The following is a 23666-nucleotide window of genomic DNA, read 5'->3' as shown; positions in this document are numbered from 1 at the left end:
GGTTTCTGAAGAAGGGTCTAGGCCCGAAATGTCAGCCTTCCTGCTCCTCTGATGCTGCTTGGCCTGCTGTGTTCATCCAGCTCTACACCTTGTTATCTCGACCTATTCATGGAACCTATTGGACGATGCCAGTAAAACAATAGACTCGATCTCGGGCTAAGTGAAACTAGAAAATGTATAAATCTCTTGCTTAGCTCTATCTATCACTTGTGGCTTATGCTGTTTAGCACACAAGACTACATACTTGTTCTGGAATATAAACTGGGGAAAAAGAGAAGTTTGGACACTGCTATGTTGTGGAGACATTTTTTTTCATAGTTCAAAGGTCAAAAGTGAAACTCTGTGGTGGTCACTTATTCATTATGCAATGTGTTGTAACTTTTGGAGAAATTGAATTGGTTACTTGTGTGAGACAAGCTGACACCAGGTACTCTTGGGTTGGAAAGCTGCTTAGCAACAGACTTTTGGATTTTTAAGTTGCAGTTTATCACAGAGCTGAGAAGGGCAATTTTTTATCATTTACTCATGGGATCTGGCTGTTGCTGTTAAGGTCAGTACTATTATCCATCCCTAATTGCCCTTTAATTGAGTGACTTGCTGGGCAATTTAAAAAAGGCAGCTAAGAGTCATTCACATTGCTGTAGATCCAGCCACATGTCGACCAGCTCAGGAAGGCAGATTTCCTTCCCTGAAGGATAACAGGTCAAACCAGATGACTTTTTAACGATAATCAATAATGGTTACACTGTTGTAATTAGGTCAGCTTTTAATTCCAGATTTTTATTGAATTCAAATTTCACCATCTGCCATGGCAAGATTCAAACCTACATCCTCAGAGAATTATTCTGAGTTCTGGGTAACAACGTTAACATTTTGTCACTACCTTCCCCTTGTGGTAGATGAAGAAGTTTGAGCCTGATAAAAATCTAGAATTAAAAGCTAGCTTAATGGTGACTGTCGATTGTTGTAAAAACTGAGGTGATTCACTAATGTCCTTTAGGGAAGGAAATCTGCCATCCTCAGCTGGTCTGGCCTACATGTAATTCCACTCCCACAGCAATGTGGTTGATTGTTAACTGCCCTCAGGACAATTGGAGATGGGCAATAAATGCTGGCTTAGCCAGAGACGCCCACATCCCATGAATGCATAAAAACAAACTGTAATAAGACATTCCAGTAATATTAATACCAGTTGGAGACATGATTGAGTTAAAAAATATATAGCCTACTGCTTGCAGTTAAAGTATATGACAATTCAATATTTAGAACAAAAATCTCATTTTGTTCTTACACAAAGATTGTGCACCATATTGAAAATGTGCTGCATCAACTCAGCAAAGCTTTTTTCAATAACACCTCCACATTCAGAAGAACAATATGGGAACACCATTACCTGCAAGCTCTCTTTCAAGTCACTCACCACCTAACTTGGAACTATATTGCCTCTCTTTATCACTGCTATTAATTCAGAATCCTGGAACTCCTTTTCTAATCATGTTGTGTAACTACACCACACAAGCTGGACCACCAGCACTTTCTCAAGGAAAATATGCTGGCCCAAACTTGGACAAATGGTAAACATCTGAAGAAGATTGAATAACAGCACGTTAAATAGCTCAGGAGATTTATATGTGTCTGTAAACAAACATTACAGACAGGAAAAGACCTTTTGATCCATCAAATTTGTCCCACGTAACTGTGATACCTTGTGAATTATAATATACACATTCCTAACCACATCTAGAACCCTGTAATTTCCTAGGAGACTGCAGCCTGTAAGTCAAGCTCTTAGTAACAACGAACATATGTCACTTACGTGTAAACTTTCAACATAAAATCCTTTTCCTCACGAAGTTCAGCAATCGACGTTAGAGCGTCCATCATACTCAGTACTGCACAACCGTACGGGCGACGATACTGCACATGAGGAGGGCCTTTCTTTGAATCATTCAATAACATCCGACCTTTCAAGAACACAGGAATAGGTGAAAATAAAATTATAAGAAATACAAGCAGGAGTCAGCCACTTGGCCCTTTGATACTGTTTAGCCATTCAATCAGATCAGGGTTGATGGGCTTTGGCCTTAACTCCATATTCTTGCCTGTCCTATAAACCCTGACTCCCTGGTCAACCAAGAATCCGTCTAACTTAACCTCAAATGCATTCAATAGCACAGTATCCACTGCTTTCTAAGAGAAGAAATTCCTTGTCATCTCTGTCTTAAATGAGAAACCCCTTATTTTGGAACTTTGCCACACAGTTCTAGATTTCCCTACATGAACAGCGATCCTGTCAGCATGAAACTGGTCAGGTTCTCTCAGAATCTGATCTCTTTTCATAGTTGAATTGCTCTAGACAAAGCAACATCCTGGTGAATCTCTTCAGCGTTCACTCTAGTACAATCACATCCTTACTGTAGTTTGGTGACTAGAATTGCACACAGTACTCCAGCTGTGGCTTAAATAATGTGATGTCCAGCTCATCATAATTTCCTTGTTCTTCTATTTAATGCCTTGACTAATATAGGCAAGTATCCTGTATGTCTGCTTAACCACCTGTCTACCTGTCCTGCTGCCTTAATGGATATATGGACATGCACACCAAGGTCCCCCTAAGCTTCTGTACTTCCTAAGGTCCTACCATTTATAAGTGTACGCTCTTGCCTTATTAGTCCTCCTAAAATGCATCACCACACATTTCAGGATTAAATTCCATTTGCCACTGTTCAGCCAATCTGACCAACCTGTCTATATCATTTTGTAGTCTAAGACCTCCCCCTCACTATGCAAGATGTCTCCAATATTCATATCATCTGTTACCTTTAATGATCATACCTCCTACATTCATGTCTAGATTATTAATTCATACTTGAAACAGCAAGGGACCCAGCATCAAACCCCCTTGTATGCTACTGTACACAGGCTTTTGGTTACAAAAATGCCCTTCGACCATCATCCCCTGCTTCCTGCCACTAAGGCAAAATTGAATCAAATTTACCAAATTGCCTGCATCCTAAGAGTTCTGAGCTGCTTAACTAGTCTGCATGCGAGACCTTATCAAAAGCCTTATTGAAGTCTATGCAGACTATATCAATTGCACTCCCTCATCCACACATCAAGATTTCTTGAAAAATTCAATCAAATTTGTTAGACATGATCTCTGCCTCACAAAGCCATGCTGACTATCCTTGAATAATCCTTGCCTCTCCAAATGGAGATTATATCTGTCCCTATGACAGATAATATGTAGCTTCCTGGTTTATCTTTGCCATTCTCTTTGAATAATGGTACTGCATTAGCTATCCTCCAGTCCTTTGGCACTCCTCCTGCGGCCAGAAAGGATTTGAAAATTAATGCCGGAGCCCCTGCAATCTCCTCCTTTGCCTTTCACAGCAGCCTTGGACACAGCTCATCTGATTCTGGGGATTTATTCACTTTCAAGCCTGTTAGAACTGCTACAACCTTCTTCCTCTCAATGCTAATTTGTTCAAGCATATCACAGTCCTTCTCTCTGATTTGTAGACCCTCATTATCCTTCTCAATTGTGAATACAGATCAAAAGAACTCATTTAAATCCTCAGCTAAGTCATCCAGCTCCAGACACACATTGCCACTTTGGCCCCCAATGGGGCGTACTCTTTCCCTGCTCATTCTCTTGCCCCAATATACTTACAAAATGACTTTGGATTTTCTTTAATATTACTCACCAATGCTTTTTCATATCCCCTTTTTGCTCTCCTAATTTCGTTTTGTATACAACCCCAGCACTTTTCCGCTGTTTTGAGCCTTTGGTATCTACCTTAAGATTCCTTTTGTTTCTTACTGAATCCTGTATATCCCTTGACACCCAGGGTTCTCTGCACTTTTTGATCCCGAGGTTTAACAGAACATGTTGGCCCTGCGCTCTCATTATTAGTCTTTCAATTGTTTCCCATTGCACTGATGGCAAGTAGCTGCAAGTAACTGTTTCTGGTCTATTTTGGCCAGATCCTGTCTTATCTAATTAAAATTGGCCTTCCCCCAATTCAGAACATTTATTTCCATTCCATCTTGGTCCTTATCCATAATCACCTTAAATCATACTAAATTTATAGCCACTATCACAGAAATAGTCCCCAACTGCCACTTCTATCACTACCTAAAATTACCTCCAACAGTAACCTCTCACTTGTAGGACTTTCTACATGCTGAGCTGAAAAGCTCTCCTGAACATATTTTAAGAATTCTGTCCCCTCAAAGTGCTTCACACTTTGTCTATCCCAGTTAATATTGTGGAAAGTTGCAATCATCTACTCTTATAACCCTATTAATCTTCTCTGATATTTGCCTACATATTAGTCATTCTATCTCGCCCTGACTGTTTGGTGTTCTACTGTACATGCCCTTTTTTTGCTAAATTTCTACCTATATGACTTATTTAAGGAACCTTCTGAGATATCTTCCCTCTTTACTGCAGTAATTGATTTATTGATCAATATTGCAATACCAGTTCCTCTTTTACACTCATCGCATCTTGCCTGAAGTTTCTATACTTTGAAATATGGAGCTGCCGTTTCAGTCCCGCTCTAAACTATTTCTGTGTGATAGCAATGATATCACATCCCAATGCATCTATCAACATCCTCAACCTATCTGGTGTTACTTTCAAGACTCTTTGCATTAAAATAAATGTCATCCAGCCTTGATATGCTCCCTTGTGCCTTAACTTGACTATACTTGTACTTCGTTCTCAACTGACTTGGTTCTTCTATACTCGTCTATACATCGGCCCCTACTGCACCTCCACTCTCCAGCCCATCATCCTGCCAAATTAGTTTAAATCCCACCAAATGCACTAGCGAACCTTTTCAAAGAATGTTGGCCCCATCCTGGTTCAGATGAAAGCCATCAGACTTGTACAGGTCCTACCTTCACCAGAAATAAACCCAGTGATCCAGAAATCTAAAGCCTTCCCTTGTGCTCCAAATTTTCAGTAATGCATTTGTCAATCTACCCACCCATTGCTATACTCACTAGCATGTGACACCAAGATCAATCCAAGGATTACAAACTTTGAGGTCCCATATTTTAATCTGTTACATAACTCCCTTGTTACAGGACCTCATCCCTCTTTCTACCTATGTAGTTGGTCCCATAATTTCTGACCATTTACCTTCTCCCAATAGCATGCCCAATGGTCATTCAGTTACATCCTTGACCATGGTCACAGAAAGGCAACACACCATCCTGGAGTTATCTGCGGTTGCAGAAACACCTATCTGTTCCCTTACTATTAAATCTCATTTATTGTTCTCCCTCCCTTTCTACTACCACCTTGTGCAGCTGGGCTCTGGCTTCCCAGAGGAACAGTCACTCTCACTGTTTTCCAGCACAGAATATCTGTTCTTGAAAAACAATTTGGATGAGAATTTAGGAGGCATGCTTAGTAAGTTTGTGGTATAGGGGAGATTGAAGAAGGTTATCTAAGATAATGAAGAGATCTTGATCAATTGGGTCAATGGGCTGAGGAGTGGCAGATGGAGTTGAACTTGGATAAATGCGAGGTCTTGCATTTTGGTAAAACAAACAAGAATAGTTCTTATACAATTAATAGTAGAACCTTGGGTGGTGTTGTAGAACAGAGACCTGGGGGTTCATAAATTTGTATCACATGTAGACAGGGTGGTTAAGAAGGCATTTAGCATGCTTGTCTTCATTGCTTAGACGTTTATGCATAGGAGTTGGGACGTCATGTTGAAGCTGTATAGTATGTCGGTGAAGCCTCTTCCGGTTGCCCTGCTACAGGAAGGATATTATTAAATTGGAGAGGGTTCAGAAAAGATTTACCAAAATGTTGCCAGGAATGGAGGGTTTGATTTATAAAGATAGGCTGGATAGGCTGTGACATTTTTCACTGGAACATAGGAGTTTGATGGGTGAAGTATAGAGGTTTATAAAATCATGAGGGGCATAGATGTGAATGGCAAGGGTTGTTTCTGTGGGCTTGTTTTTAAGGTGAGAAGATAAAAATTTAAAAAGGACACAAGGGGCAACTTCTTTTATACAGAGAGTGGAATGAACTGCCAGAGGAATTGGTGAATGCAGGTACAGTTACAACATTTAAAAGACATTTGAATAAATATATGAATAGGAAAGGTTTGGAGGTACATGGGCCAAATGCAGGCAAGTCGGATTAGTTCGGTTTCGGAAGAACGGTTGGCATGGACTAGTTGGACTGAAGGGCCTGTTTCTATGCTGTATGACTCTATGACTATCTGCCTGCCACCCTTTTGACTGAATGCCATCCATTACTTTTCTGACTGAAGCTGCGGGTTGACCACATCTAAAAATGTGCTACCAAACTCTGAGCCTTGCTGATGTATTGCCACACCTCTAGTAGATGCTCAAGCTTCAAAGCCTAGTGTTTAAGCTGATCAAAAGAGGTGGCACTTCCTGCAGATGTGGTCATCCAGACTGCCAGGGGCATCTAGGATTTACTACATATTGTAGGTTGTGCAACATATTGGACTCAGCTCCCCTGCAATATCTTGTTTTAAAGTTTAATTTACTCCCATTACATTAACTTTATTATTCTTCCCTTACCTCACTATGGCTTACCTATGTTATTGCTCCTGACTGTCACTTATTTCTGGTGCTTAATAATTTATAGCAATTAACAGATAGTCCCTAACAGCAGTCTCTTGACAACGAAGTCATAGACTGTGTTTACAGACTGTGATGTCACTCTTGTTTTTTTTCAGCAAGAACTGAGTGCAGGTCACTTTTCCCAAAATACGTCACTGCAATACTGACTACAGGATACTCTTCCCAGACTGATCCACTGTGATATTGACTTAAGACACTCTTCTCAACCATTATTTAGCCATGGATAGGATATCCTTCTCACAGGTTCTTTTTTCCCCTCGGTGGAATACTGATGTGTTGAGAGTTATGAAATATCTCCTTAAATGTCTCCCACTGCTTCTCTATCATCTTCCCTTTTCATCTATTTACTCAATCCACTATTGCAAATTCCATTTTCGTAAAATTAGAGTAAAGGACCCATATTTCTCACTCTGAAACTGAATGTGAAACTTTAATTAAAAAAAATCTATTAAGGCAAGTTAACTTTCTACAAAACACACTCATCTCAGAACTGCTGGTGATCACTACATGCAAGCAACAAGCTATGCTGGAATTGCTAATTAGACAAACCTGTGACTGAAATTAATACATTAAACAGTTTAAAAAAAATTAACTTTTTAAACATGATATTTATAGGTTCTTCATCCTGCGTCCGTCAATTCACCGGGTGCTTTCTTATATGCAATGACATAATGAAAGCATTTCAAAGCATGACCCTAATGCGCACCTCGTAATGCAGGGAACGCCCTTTTTAACAATATAGCATGACATTAGTTTTGCAAATGGAAATAGTAGGGAGGGAGAAGTGGGTGGAATGGAATCTGAATCAGAGCCTGCAATGACTCTCAGTGTTTTCCTGGAGCTAGGAGGACTATTCATGTTCCTTCTAGCTCCACAAAACACAATTAAGACAACCTTTTGCACTTCTCCCTCCAGTTGTCAGCAGTGTTTCTTAAAGTATTTTTGCTCAGGCTGTTTGTTGATATGAATGCACAGAACAGGAGCAAAGTTATTCTGCAGGATAGCAAGCCCATTTGTCCCTTAAAATTGCAACTATCACATCATGTGGACATCATTGCACATACATGGAAGGGCTTTGCTTCCTGAACGTGACAGTTAAACTGGTGTAAACTCTTTTCTAAATGTCTATAGCCTGAATGCGGTCACATGGTAGGCTGATTGCCCTTGTTTTAACACTCCATTAACACTTACCCTTTAACATTCCATTAATACATTAATGTCTAGCCTTCCTATCACCCACCCACGAAACTGTCTTTCAACCTCATACTTCAATGGTAATTTACTGATCCTCACCAATTATAATCCACAACATACAATAATATTCAGCATGTATTACTTGAAAATAATTATGATGTTTGGCTATTGGGCTGGATTTTTGCATCAGTCTTATTCCCAGTGGAAATTGAAAATCTTGTCCACCCTGTCTGATAGCATGTGAATGAATTCATATTCATAACAGTCTGTTGTAAATATCAAGGTTTACCTATTCGTATCACATGAACAACTATGTAGAGATCTCGCTTCAGATCCTTGTTACTGAGATCCTGAAAGTCCAAACATAAAAACAAAGTTGTCAGGAAAATCAGAATGAGGACTACAGAAAAAGAAATCTGCAGTTAACAACAGAATTAGTTAGATGCTGAAAAGACATTATTAATTGTGTATATTAAATAAATTCACTTTTGTCAGCATTATCTCATTACACATTTCAAACTGAAATGCAAGGTTTCACATGAAAAATTAATTTTTTTTTCCACTTATTAGTATTAAGCAATTAGATTAGTTGAAGGTTTGGAGCCAAGTAGACATTACTTTTTCTCACTGTTATTTGCAACGTATCTAATGATCTGACCAAAGGAGTCCCATGACATGTACACAAACAATACTTTCTGAAACAGTGTTTATGCCAACATTAATCAATTGTAAAGCTCTTAATGTGCACAATTATACTAAAGTCTGTATGTCAGCTTTTTATAGTGGGAAAATTATACATTGATATTTCATGAGCATGGCTTGCTGCTTAACTCTTTGAAACACTTTCTTAATGCAAAAAATGCTATCTTAAAAACTGAATTTGCCTACTACTTTTTATTCAAGGCAAATATTTTAACATTCAAAGGGAATTTTAAAGAAACCAAAATCCCTATTTCACAAGAACATAATTAAGCGTATCAAATATATCAAGTCTATTACAACAAAATATGATACCAGAACACTGGGAAAGCATTGACAGGGTTAGCCAAAGTCAGCATGAGTTTATGAAAGGTAAATCATGTGTAACAAATCTATTTGAATTTTTCTGAGGATGTAACGAGTAGAATAGAGAAGGGAGAACTAGTGACTGTGGTGCATTTAGATTTTCAACAGGCTTTTGATAAGATCCCACTTGAGAGGTCAGTGGGCAAAATTAAAGCACATGGGATTGGGGGCAATATATTGGCATCGATCAAGAATTGGTTGATATTGAGGGAAACAGAGAGTGAAAATAAATAGGTGTTTTTGTGGATGGGGTATGGTCAAATTAGCTTGGGCCCTAGCTATTTACAATATATATAACTGACTTGGATAAGGGAACCAAATGCAACATTTCCAAGATTGCTGATGGCACGGAACTGGGCAAACACGTAGCAGATGCAGTACATCATGGTTAAACATGAAGGTATACACTTAGGTATGAAAAACACAACGGAAGAGTATTATTTAAATGGTGGTATATTTGAAAATGTGGACATACAAATGGATATAGATGTTCTTGTCATGAAAGAAAATGAGCAGTTACAGCAAGAAATTAGAAAGGCAAATCATATGTTGGCCTTGCAAAAGGATTTGGGTTCAGAAGGAGGGATGCAGCGTAGACCATTTAAGGCTGAAATGAGGAAGAATTTCTTCATTCAAAGGGTAGTGAACCTGTGCAATTCTCTACCACAAAAGGCTATTGAGGCTAAGTCACTGAATATATTTATAAAAAAGATTGATACACTTTTAGATAATAAAGACATCAATGGTATGGGAAGAAAGTGGGAATATGGTATTGAGATACAGGATCAGCCACCATCACATTGAATGGCTAAGCAGACTCAAAGGGCCAAATGGCCTACTGTTGCTTCTAGTTTCTATGTCTCTGTTGAATATTATTAAATTTTAGTACTATCATTAAAGTTTTTACTTGAAAGTCTCAGTTTTAAAATATCTCACTTGAACAAATGGTAACCAGTGGCCCAAGGATGTCTGAAAAGAAAGTTAAATTGAAATAGAGAAAATTCTTTTGTGCTTTAGCCATTTAAGCACCACCAACCGTGGCATTATGTGGTCATTTAAAGTGATCCCAGACTATTAACCAATTGCAAATATCAACTACTGAAATTTCCCACCATCCAAGACCCCGTATCTGAAGGCACATGGCATTCACAACAAAGCAGATGAAATGCATGTGCAGATAAAATTAAGTACAACAACTGGGTGGTTATTACAGGGAGGTGCCTGTGGATTGGTAACTAAATATTAAAGGGTATATTTAGGGACATTTAGGAAAGATAGGAAGCTAGGACAAGACGGAGGATCAGATTGGATAATTAATGACGGTATAAGCACAACATTCACAGATGTCTCACGTTCAAGAAACCAGAATGTGGAAAATTATCATAACCAGAGAAATGGTACTGAGTAAGCTGTTGGAGATGCAGGCTGACATGTGTCCTGGTCTTGATGGACTTCATCTTAAGGTGTCAAAAAAAGTAGCAAGTAAAATAGATGATGCATTGATTTCAATTTCTCAAAACTCTCAAATTTGTGGAAGGTCTGATTAGACAGAAGCTGGCAAATATAGCTACGTTATTCAAAAAGGGACAACAAAAGGCACAAAACTACAGGACAGTTAATTCAACATGCCAGTAAAGGTGAATGTAGGTGGGGAGTTAGGGAGGGGATAGGTCGGTTCAGGGAGGACCGCTTTGCGGAACACCTACGCTCGGTTCGCAACAAACAACTACACCTCCCAGTCGCGAATCATTTCAACTCCCCTTCCCATTCCTTGGATGACATGTCCATCCTGGGCCTCCTGCAGTGCCACAATGATGCCACCTGAAAGTTGCAGGAGCAGCATCTCATATTTCGCTTGGGAACCCTGCAGCCCAAGGGTATCAATGTGGCCTTCACAAGCTTCAAAATCTGCCCCCCCCCGACCGCATCCCAAAACCAGCCCAGCTTGTCCCCGCATCCCTAACCATTCCTCCTACCCCAAGCCCCACCCCCACCTCCTACCCACTAACCTCATCCCGACTCCTTGACCTGTCCGTCCTCCCTGGACCGACCTATCCGCTCCCTAACTCCCCGCCTACATTCACCTTTACTGGCTCCAACCCCGCCTCTTTGACCTGTCTGTCTCCTCTCCACCTATCTTCTCCTTTATCCATCTTCTATCCACCTCCCCCTCTCCCCCTATTTATTTCAGGGCCCCCTTTCCCTCACCCATTTCTGAAGAAGGGTTTCGACCCGAAACGTCAGCTTTCCTGCTCCTCTGATGCTGCTGGCCTGCTGTGTTCATCCAGCTCTACACCTTGTTATCTCAGATTCTCCAGCATCGGCAGTTCCCACAAGTTGGATACAGTTTAAGAAAATGAGGACTGTCGGACCTTTTAAGTCCATTTAATTTGATAGTTTTTGCATAAATTCAACTAACAAAGAATTAGCAAAAATTTTGTCAGAGAAATGTTATTGGAGGAGACAATCTGTAGGTGGGCAATCCCATCACAAGTAGACAGTCTCCATCGTATCTTCTGGAGTAACAGAGAGAAAAAAATGGAATATTGAAAAGAATTGAAATGTTGAGCACAGATTATCACAATCAATGTGCTATTGCACTCAATGGGCTAACATTTACACTGATAGTAGATGCACCTTTGCAGTTGTACATGATTATACAGCAGCATGGAGTTGAGAGGATACGTCACCTCGGTGGGGATGGGTGGCACATAGAACGTGAGCGGCGGGGATGGGTGGCACGTAGAACATGAGACAATAATTAAGGAAATAGTGGAAGATCCTAGACTATTTTTTGAGGCAACAGTGACAAAAATTAAACCATACCAGAAGAAAGAGACTCTGTCCAATTAGGTGAGCAATAAAAACCGAAAGAACTGCGGATGCTGTAAATGAGGAACAAAAGCAAAGTTGCTGGAAAAGCTCAGCAGGTCTGTCACCGAATCCGAAATGTTAACTTTGTTTTTTCCTTCACAGATGCTGCCAGATCTGCTGAGCTGTTCCAGCAACTTTGTTTTTGTTGCAGGTGAGCAATAAGACAGCTAAGGAGACAGCCGCAAATGGCCCTGAGCACTGGGTGACAGTGGTGGCAATTGGGGCAGATGAGGTGAATGTGGTAAATTTACAAGGATACAGAACAGGAGGAAAAATGATGGCAAACACAGGGAACAGTAAAAGGACCCATAGGCATCTGGAGGAATGAGAAAAGGGTGATAGCATCGTGCTGCATTCTGCATAACATTGTGAAAATGCACATCTTGGGCAGGAGTCATGTTTGAGACAATGAGCAGGTGCTGGTGGTGGTGAGGAATGGGAAGAGATATAGGAAAACATTGCTAGTGACACCTGGTATCTGCACAACATAATATGGAAAGACCGCATATTATACCAGCGTGGACCAAATTGATTTCATGGAATCCCTCCCATTGAGTCAGGGAAAGACTTATTGTTTGGTTATTACTGACCAATTCACAAGTTAGATGGAAGTCTATCCCATATGAGATTGTTCAGCTACAACTGTTGCTTGAACAATGGTAGTAGTGACAATCGCTAGATTGGGGAACAACTGGATTAGATCCACATGAGCTAAAGATAGAAAGGGCGATGGAATTGCCAGTGAACACATTGGGACACTACTCATCGGAATTCAGAAGAATAACAGGTGATCTGATTGAAACATATAGGATTCTGAAGGGGCTCGACAGAGTAAATGTTGAGAAGATGTTTCCCCTCATGGTACAGTCTGGGATTAGAGGGCATGGTCTCAGAAAAAAATAGGAGCATCAACTTAGATCTGAGATGAACAGGAATTTCTTTTCTCAGAGGGCTGAGTGTCTTTGGAACTCCTTGCCAAGAGAGCTATGGGAGCGGAGTCTGTGTATGTATTTAAGGCAGAGATAGATTCTTGATCAATAGGGGAATTGAGGATTACAGTGAAATGCAGGTAAGCGTACATGAGGAATGTTGGATCAGCCATGATCCTAATGAATGGCGGAATAGGCTCAAATGCTGAATGGCTTCTCCTGTTCCTATTTCTTATGGTTTTATGAGACGTTGTGACTGTGTTATGACGGGGAATGGCTGAACCACTCTGATAATTAAACTAAAACACAAGCCCCAATCTGTTATGATGGTAGTAGGGGGTTCCCCTCTAATAATTACCCCCAAAACACCCAGAGAAGCTCGTCTTTCCCCTCGTAATCTATTAAAAAAGTGGTTAAAAGAAAGAAAATCCCTGATCTCCACTTCACAAGTAACAAGAAACAATTTATGTACGGAGTACAAACCGCCACTCAACGACCCACAGGCATACAAAATAGCTGGACAGATCAGACACAGAATGCTACAAGTAATGATTAATGATGCCATAACCGACTCTACAAGTACAAACAGGAAATTTCGTGCCCAAAATCACAGTACCTAAACATTACGGATCAGCAATGGACTACAACCCTTAGAACAGGCCATCACCATCAAACAATACAAGACTAAAATGAAGATGCGATAGAAGCTACGGGAGAAACTTACCAAACTGATCCACCGCAAAGACAAGGACAACAACAAACTGGGCATGGATAAGAAACCTATCCAGCAGACGACTCACAGAAACTGAGAAAGCTGTCCTATTATGTGTACTGAACTATAACTACAAAGATGCGAACTGAACAGACTTCACGGCTGCCCTGGAAATTGCATTAAAAGACAATAGACTCACGGACGAAATACAACAAGACATCCGACAAACAATAATCCTCATACTAAGCTGAAAGAATGAATGGGACACCCTGAACACATCATAGAGAAAAGCACTAGAAAAACTCAAGAAAGACAAGAACATTATAATTCTGCGAGCAGACAAAGGGCACATGACCGTCATTATGAACAAACCAGACTACGTTGAGAATGCACAGGCACTGCTTGCAGATGCAAACACTTACCAACAGGTGGCAATAGACCCAATACCACAGCTAGCTAATCGGATCACCTCGATACTGAAGAGACTAAAAGATGCAGGATAGATAACCAAGACCGACTACATGAGAATGAAACCAGAAAGCATGAACCTCTGCCACCCTGCATCTGCCACCCCACACCCCCACTGCCCCACTGCCCCCCCGCCCGCCCCCATCCCCGGTCCCGACCCCGAGCCAGCTTCTGTGGATTTCCTGAAGTACACAAACCTGACATCCCCCTCAAACCATTGTCTCCCTACCAGGCACACCTTCACACAAACTGGCCAAGGACTTACAACAGAGACTGAAACACTTAATCGATGGATCACCTCATTCCACCCACTCAATCCAAGAATTCCTCAATACCCTCAAGAACATAAAAAAATCAACGACGACGAGATTATGGTATCCTTTGACATCACAGCATTATTCCTGTCAATCAACATCCCACTAGTCAAAGAAACACTGGCCACATTACTACATGAAGCAGGAACACAGACCAACAGCTCCATCAGCAATGACAAAATACTCAAACTATCAGACTTGTGCCTCACCACACACTTCGTCTTTAATGGTCAAGCATACAAACAGATAACTGGCACGCCCATAGGGTCACCCATCTCAGGACTCATTGCAGAGGCAGTCACGCAAAGACTAGAACACACTACCCTCCCCCTCATTCAACCTAAACTTTGGATCCAGTACGTGGATGACACATTTGTCATCATTAAATGCACCAAACTAGAAGAGACCCACCACCTCATCAACAACGTATTCACTGGGATTAAATTCACAAGAGAAGAAGAAAACAACAATCAGCTTCCGTTTCTGGATTTCAGAGTTGAACATATGACACACGGGGAGTTCCAAACTTCAGTACACAGAAAAGCAACCCACACTGACCAAATCCTCAACTTCCACAGCAACCGTCCCAATATCCACAAACAAAGCTGTGTTAGGACGCTATTTAAATGGGCCACCACTCACTGCAACATGCCAGAACTACGCAGGAAACAGGAAGAGCACGTATACAAAATTTTCACTATGAACGGATATCCCCGCAACTTCATCCACAGGTGCCTAATAAATAGACAACAAGAGGACACAGTACACCCTGACACACTGGCCACACTGCCCTACATCAAGAACATATCAGAACTGATGAGATTCCTACAACCACTAGGAATCATGGCAGCACACAAACCCACAGCCACTTTACGACAAACACGCACAAGGATTAAAGACCCCAATCCCACAAATGCAGAGCCAAAGTAGTCTACAAAATACTATGCAACGAATGCCACAAACATTACATCGGACAGACAGGAAGGGAACTAGCCATCAGAATACACGAACATCAGCTAGCAGCAAAATGACACAACGAACTTTCCTTAATATCAGTAAACTCGGACAATGAAGGCCATCAGTTTAACTGACACAACGTAACCACAGTAGCCCAAGCCAAACACAGACACGCATGGGAATTTCTAGAGGCATGGATCTCAACTCATAATGCAATCAACAAACATACAGAATTGGACCCCGTGTACAAACCCATACAGAACAAAACTGGAAATGGCACAACTCACCATAACAGACTGGACAGTGTAAATTCCAAGCAGGGTAAAACAACTTCTCTTCATCAGAGGCCTCACTGATGATGTTACTTAGCATGGTGACGAAACGTCTGAGCCAAAACAAGCCAACTCAGTGAGCAAGTCAATGACCTCACCCACAACCCAAGCTACAAAGCTTTGCTAAAGCCTTAAATTTATTTATTTAACCCAACAATGAACAAATTAACAAAATTACTAACAAACTGACAATTCCCCCTTATACTACTAAGTACTGCCTAATTGGATTAAATTCTACTGGAATGCTGTTTAAATAAAAACAAGTCCCACTCAATTAACAAGATGCAATAAATTATTGCTTAATCTCTCCAAGTTCACACAGACTTTTCTGCAGGAATATTCTGTCATCTCCGGTCTCTTTACAAACACCTTTCTTCTGTTAATTCTGTTGTCAGGGATGTTTTATCTTTATAATTTCTTCAATGAGAACTTTGAGCTAAAATACGGTGGTACCTTTGTCTCATTAGACGGTGTTTCTCTGAGAGCTGAATGGTGCTAACTCTGGCAGGTGGTGGATGGCTCTCCCCAATTTTCAAAATTCCCTCGTCTTGTATACCCGTAATGACATAATCAAACTCTAATAATATGATTGGTTTCAGGTTATCAATTGGCTGAATTCAAACTTGTTGTCACAACATCAAAACAAGACTGAGATATAACAAGGTTTAGAGCTGGATGAACACAGCAGGCCAAGCAGCATCAGAGGAGCAGGAAAGCTGACGTTTCGGGTCTGGACCCTTCTTCTGAAAGTATTTCTTTCTGAATACACCATTTCTGAAGAAGGGTCTAGATCCGAAACTTCAGCTTTCCTGCTCCTCTGATGCTGCTTGGCCTGCTGTGTTCATCCAGCTCTGCACCTTGTTATCTCAGATTCTCCAGTATCGGTTCCTACTATCTCTGTAACAATCAAAATAAGACTGCTGTTTTGCCTGCCACCTGTAAGGCTTTTTTGATACACTTGTTTCACTTTTTGAGCCTCTATGTTTTGGCAACTTCAGCTGCTGCTACCGACATACAATTTTTAAAAAAAATTCTTAGTACAGACAAAGCACAAATCTCTTAAAGGAACCACATATTTTAGCTTTCAGCCTTCCACTTCACAATTACTCTACTCAACTTCATAACAACAGGTAGCTAGGAAATAGGGCCCGTGTGAAAGAAATAATACTTGTGAGACACAGAATTAAATGGTTGTGAGATAGCCATGTAAACAGCAGCATGGACTGACACAAGAAGTTATGGATTATCGGATCAGACATGAAATTGAAGTACAGGCAGGTATGGAACAGGCTGAGGTCCCAGTGTAGGAGATATGCTCATGATAAAGGTGACACTGGAGGAGCTAGGATTCATGCCAACAAGAATAAAACCTTTTGAAGTGATCTTAATTAGTGATATATGTGCCTGTATATCCATGAAAGGGAAAAGTCATTGGAAGCACTGGTCACAGATTGAACTTGTTGTTAACTGATTTTATTTTATAGAATTAACCATGACCACCTGGTGACAACTGAGAGGTCATTTGCTTACAGTTCGCTGGATGTTATTCACCATATTGATGGCCAGTAGTGTCAGGTTGAAGGGGTTGGGGATGAAGATACTATCATTGAGACACAGGAGCTCCCAAAGAAAATATGGCATCACATTCTAACCAATGGTAAGTGACAGGGTCAAATTCCATTGTCCTGAACAAGAATTGGCAGCTTTGCCTGTGAGAACATAAAACCACAATCCCACCCACCATTGCAACAGTATAAATGAATAAGGGAAAGATGATAAGACCACAAAAAAAATGACTGACCTCATTTGGCACTCAGCCTGGTACCAGAAAATGGACCAATGTTGGTCAAGGATGATGAAATTTGATATGATAATATACGGTATTATTATGAACTTCTCCAATATTGGTCTGACCGAGTAGTCTTGGCTCAGACCAGAAGTAGAAGCAGGCCATTTAAGATTGCCTTACCAATCAATGAGATCATAGCTGATCTGATAATAATCAACTCCACTTGTCTGCCTTTTCCTCATAACCCTTACTGTTTAAAAATCTATTTCAGCCTTGAACATATTGAATGAGCCAGTCTTTATAGGCCTCTGTGGTAAAGATGTCCACAAATTCTGAGAGAAAAAAATTCCTCTTCATTTCTGTCTTAAATGGGCGAACTCTTATTCTGAGATTATGCTCTCTGGCCCTAGACTCTCCACATGTATCCTGTCAAGCCTCCTAAGAATCATTTGTGTTTCAATAAGTCTTTGACTATTCGCTTTACGTGTCTAGATCCCTTTATAAACTCTTTGTGACATTCTTACCACTTACCTTCCCAACTATTTGTGTCTTCTGTAAATTTAGCTGTTGTATATTAACTTTCGTCAATCAAATCATTAATATACATTGTAAATAACTGTGGTCCCAGTACTGATCCTCGTGGAACTCCATTAGTTATGGGTTGCCATTTGAAAAATACACCCCTTATCCGAACACTATCTTCTATTAGTAGTCAATCCTCTATCCATGCTAATATGCTGCCTCTAACACTGTGTTATCTTAAGTAGCCTAACATGTGGTACCTTACTGGAAATTCAGATATATACTTATATTACATTCACCGCTTCTCCTGCTTTCTTGTTTGTTACTTTCTCAAAGATTTCTAATTTTTTTTCAGGCATGATTTTCCCTTCATGAAACTATACTGACTCTGCTTGACCATATTGTGTATTTCCAAATTCTACCTATTCCATTCTTTATAACAGACGTTAACATTTTCTCTGATTTTTAAGATAGTTGACCTAATTTTTGTCTTGTTCCTTTTAATTTAGAGATGATACTTTGGCAACTTTCCAAACCACTGAGACTTTTCCAGAAGCGGAGGATTCTTGGAAGGTTACTACCAGTGCATCCACTAGCTCTGTAGCTATTTCCTACATCCTATTAGCTTCCCAGTACATTTTCTTAATGATAATTATTGAATTAGTTTCCTCTCTTCAGTTGATCCTTGATTATTTAGTAATTTTGGAATGCAATTAGAGTCTTCTCTTGCGAAAATTGATGAAAAATATTTATTCAACTCCTCTGCCATTTCCCAGTTCCTCATTATTATTTCACCTGCCTCATTCTCTAAGCTGTCTATAAAATCAGAAAGAACTGCGGATGCTGTAAATCAGGAACAAAAATAGAAGTTGCTGGAAAAGCTCAGCAGGTCTGGCAGCATCTGTGAAGAAAAATCAGAGTTAACGTTTCGGGTCTGATGACCCTTCCTCAGAACTGTCAATCTTGATTGGATAAATTTACTGAAAAAGTATATCTTCTCCCTCTCTTTTTTGGTCGTTTTGTTGATTTTTAAAGCTTTCCCAATCCTCTGTCTTAGCACTAATCTATGCTACATTATATGTTTTTTCTCTTTCAATTTGATGATAGCCTTAAAATTTCTTGCTAACCATGGCATAGCAAGGCATTTGATAAGGTTCCACATGGTAGGATCTTTCAGAAAGTAAGGAGGCATAGGATTCAGGGAAATTTGGCTGTCTGGATACAAAACTGGCTGTCCAATAGAAGACAGACGGTGGTAGTAGATTGAAAGTATTCAACCTGGAGCTCGGCGACCAGTGGTGTTCCGCAGGGATCTGTTTTGGGACCTCTGCTCTTTGTGATCTTTATAAATGACTTGGATGAGGAAGTAGAAGGGTGGGTTAGTAATTTTGCTGATGACAAAAAGGTTGGTGGAGTTGTGGACAGCGTGGAGTGCTGTTGTAGGTTGCAACAGGTCATTGACGGAATGCAGAGCTGGGCAAAGAAGTGGCAGATGGAATTCAACCCAGAAAAGTGTGAAGTGACTCATTTTGGAAAGCTGAATTTGAATGCAGAATACGGGGTTAATGCAGGATTCTCGGCAGTGTGGAGGAACAGGGGGATCTTGGATCTTGCTACCCAAATTGATAGAATTGTAAAGAAGGCGTATGGTGTGTTGGCTTTCATTGGTAGGGGAATTGAGTTTAAGAGCCGCCAGGTTATGCTGCAGCTCTATAAAACTCTGGTTGGACCACATTTGGGATATTGTGTTCAGTACTGGTCACCTCATTATAGGAAAGATGTGGAAGCTTTAGAGAGGGTGCAGAGGAGATTTACCAGGATGCTGTCTGGACTGGAGGGCAGGTCTTATGAGGAAAGGTTGAGGGAGCTAGGGCCTTTTTCATTGGAGTGAAGAAGGATGAGAGATGACTTGATAGAGGTGTACAAGATGATGAGGCATAGATAGAGTGGATGGTCAGAGACTTTTTCCCAGGACAGAAATGACTATTACGAGGGGGCATAATTTTAAGGTGATTGGAGGAAGGTATAGGTGAATGTCAAAGGTAGGTTCTTTACAAAGAGAGTGGTGGGCGTGTGGAAGGTGCTGCTGGCAGTGGAGGTGGAGTCAGATACTTTCGAGACTTTTAAGCGACTCTTGGATGGGCACATGAAGGCTAGTAAAATGTAGGGTATGCAGGGTAGTTTGATCTTAGTAGGATAATAGATCGGCACAAGAACACGGGCCGAGGGGCCTGTACTGTGCTGTACTGTTCAATGTTCTATGGGTACCTTATCCCTTTCCTGGAATCCTTCTTTCTCACTGAGATATCCATGTGAGCCATAGAATATTTTCTTAAACATCTGCCATTTTTTCTCAATTGTCTTTGCTGCCAAACTCCTTTCTCGCCCACTCCAGCTAAGTCTGCCCTCATTCTTTGGTAATTCTCCTTATTTATGCTTAGCACAGTTGTTTCCAACATAAAGTCCTCCCTCTCAAACTGAATGCTAATTTGTGTCATGTATGGTCGTTAGGGGATCTTTTACTCTGACATCATTCATTAAAACGGCCACATTACACATCACCAGATCCAAAATAGCCTGATCCCTGGTTGAATCTAGAAAACTGTCCAGACATGTACAATCAATTTTACCTTGTGGTTACCTCTGTCAATCTGATTATCCCAATCTACATAAAGATTAAAGTCACTTATAACTAATGTACTGCATTTTTAACATGACCTCGTTATCTCATGATTTACTCTCAGTCCTACTAAACAGCTACAGTTAAAGGGCCTGTAAACAACTCCCAATGCTGTCTTCTTCCACTTTTTAATTTCCCACCTCTACCCATTTGGATTCAATCTTCTGATTGAAAATCATTTCTTGTTATCATACTTATTCCATCCATACGCAACCATGCTTTCCTTCCTAGCTATTCTTTCAAAAAGTTACACCTGAGCACAGCATGCATCTTTGGAAAAACAAGTGACAACACAGGTTGAATGTTTAACAGTATAGGGCAGCTAATCACTGTACCCTTTGCTTAGGGAATAAGTCGACTGAAATGCAGACTGGTCAATTCGGCCACCACAACATTTAACACAGGAACCTCAGGTGTAAATTCAACTGATTTGACAACAGTGACTAAAAGGTTTGGATTTTAAGTTCTCAACTTAAGTAAATTCTGGCAAAGGAATAAAGGATTCAGGAGAGACAGCTGGGCATGGACCAAACACAGATAGGCAATTCAGAACTTGGCCACCGTACGAGAGAGTAATGCATGGACTATTGACGATTATTAACGTTTAGAAAAATGTCTCAAACAATGAGATAAAGGATGATGTCTGCAGCACCAATGGATCATGGATAATTGAGAAGACAAAGAAAAACCTGAAATAAATTCATAAGGATGAGGTACCGCTTCAGATCCCGTCACAATACAGACAGCATGGCCTGAACTATTGCTGGATGTATTATCAATAACAATGTGTTAATTGGTATTGAGCTGGCAATCCCAGTTATACCACAATCAACATCAATTATTATAGAGATTAGAGAATGTTAGGGTAATTAGGGGAGGTTATTATGTAAGGTATCATAAAGTAACACCATATGTACTAGATAGAAAGTAATATAATAAGTACAACTTTAGGTAGATGGAACAGGGATGCCTCTTTGGTAGTGTGTCCACATACAATATATAAGACAGAAGAAGCAAGGTGCAGGTTTAATACAACAGTCAATTATACAATGGAAGAAATGTAAGCAAAAATGGACCAACTCATTTTGGCTATCTGCGTACAGGGAGCTATTGCATTACCATATCACAAAGGAAGTACCAATATGGGAACAATTAATCCTGTCCTATAACCGTCAATGCAGTTTATTCATACCCACAGGTACATGCAAGCGTGGGAAAGGTAGAACTGGTGGAAACATATAATAGAGAAACAAATACCATACAGGCAAAGGAAGACGTTAAGGAAAACCTGACACAATATCTGAGCCAGTAAAATATATATGTAAGTAGGTGCCAAAAAGCCAGGCCAGGGAGTGGGTGATAGAAACAGGAAGCAGCCTGCTTCCTGCACAATAGACAGAATAATGGGAGGCCTTGGGTGGACACAAACAATGTCAGTACGCACTACATATCTATGTATGCGCTAGGAGATATGACTAAACTAACCCTGGGACATCTGGTCAAGATATGGATTGTAAACGCACCAGATGAAATTAGGTACATGATGTGAACTGTACAAAATTTGTGGGTTTTTGCAGAATTTAGTTTTAGACTGTTGCAGCTGAGTCTCCTTGCATTCAGTTGAGTAAACAATTGTAACCTGTACCTGAATTTCCAGGTGTTTATCAAGTTGTTTGACACCATTTGAAACACATGAGGTCCTGAAAGATCTCCACAGGGTAGATGTGGAGAGAATAGTTTTTTTTGGGACTAGGAACAGAGATGAGATGAAGGTTTTATTCACAGAGGGTTCAGAGCCTTTGGAGTTCTATTCTTGAAAACATGGAAGCAGAATTTTTGAATAATTTTTAAGGCAGAAGTGGATAGGTTCTTGGCAATCAAGGAGGTGAAAGGTTATCAAAGATAGTATAAATGCGGATTTCAGGTTACAATCAAATCATTCATGATCTAATTAAATGGTAGAGCAGGCTAAAGCGTTTTGGTGGCTTACTCCTGCTCCTTGATTCTATCTGTAATATGTTCAGGGTTAGATGATAATCCAAGTCAGTGAATGAAGAGAGTGCAGCAATGTAGTCAATGATGGGTTCATACATTAATTTACCAACTGGATGACAGCTACATCTTTTTTAAAAGCATTGGGAAATGAATCTTTTAAAAGCAAAGAAGTTAAAAGCTGATCCTCATTCATAAAACAACATAGTCATTAAAAAAACAAGTTTTATACCAACTACAGGGGTGTGATGATCCAGAGAGAAAGTCCAGCTGTCACACCACATAAATTTTTAAATTATGAGCCTTACTGACGTGAAGATTCTCCTTCCTGACAGTCATAGGTGTAAGCAGTAAATAGTGAAGGAATATTAAAAGACATGAAATAATTATTATAAGGATATAAAGATTAGGTTTAGAGTGCCCTGAGACATAACTCAAGTACCAAACTGTCCAGATCAGAATGCTTGTAATTAATAGAAGTACTAAATTTCTACTTTTGACAATCATCTAGCATTAGTACAGAACTTGTAACATCATAAAATGACCTACTGTGTTTTATAGGCATATTATTAGACAGAATTTCATATACCTAAAAAGAAATTAGGGGAAATGACCAAAAGCCTAATCTGTCTCCTGGACCTAACAAGTTTGTGGTCATGGAGTTGAATTTGAACATGACACTGGACAGTTTTACCTTCTACTTCAGGGTGCATGATATGGAAGAAGTTTTTGTATATTCAAAGCAATAATCCAAAAAGTCAGAATGTCATGGATTGGAAATATGTAGCATTGCTGTCCAACAAAATGATTGCAACTTAGTGTTGTGCTTTTAGAACATGTATTGTTGCCTGATAGACATGTAATAAGTAAAAGATCATAGACTGGAAATTACTGAGCAATGATTTCCGACAAATCTAACTGCACTGTTACTGAAACTATGGTCATCAAAATTCAACCTACGTTGTGTGTACCAAATAAATAACTCAAACCTCCCAAAACAAGTACTTCATTCTGAACTGAGTTGATGACCAGAAAAATGATCAAATGCTAGGTTGAATTCCAAGACAAAGAAATGTTGCATTGATATTAATACACCAAAGTCTGCATATCATAGTGATCACATGAAGGAGGGAAGAAAAAGAAGTTTGACAAAACAAGGTGTAGAGCTGGATGAACACAGCAGGCCAAGCAGC

At 40.1% G+C, this 23666-nt stretch overlaps 1 protein-coding gene across 1 annotated transcript in view; it reads right to left on the bottom strand.

The window, feature by feature from the left end:
- The window catches only part of dock3 (dedicator of cytokinesis 3), an 821127-nt gene that overhangs the window by 472437 nt on the left and 325024 nt on the right, over nt 1-23666 (bottom strand). Inside the window, exons 9-10 of the mRNA XM_048606243.1 lie at nt 8129-8189; nt 1817-1964 (exon numbers count right to left, since the gene is read on the bottom strand). Of these exons, the coding sequence (XP_048462200.1) occupies nt 1817-1964; nt 8129-8189 (209 nt within the window). The remainder of the gene's footprint in view (nt 1-1816; nt 1965-8128; nt 8190-23666) is intronic.

This window comes from Rhincodon typus, chromosome 16 (genome assembly GCF_021869965.1).
Source record: "Rhincodon typus isolate 14 chromosome 16, sRhiTyp1.1, whole genome shotgun sequence".
Classification (NCBI taxonomy): domain Eukaryota; kingdom Metazoa; phylum Chordata; class Chondrichthyes; order Orectolobiformes; family Rhincodontidae; genus Rhincodon; species Rhincodon typus.
Note: the sequence above shows the minus strand (reverse complement) of the source record. Positions and strands in the feature narration are given on the sequence as shown.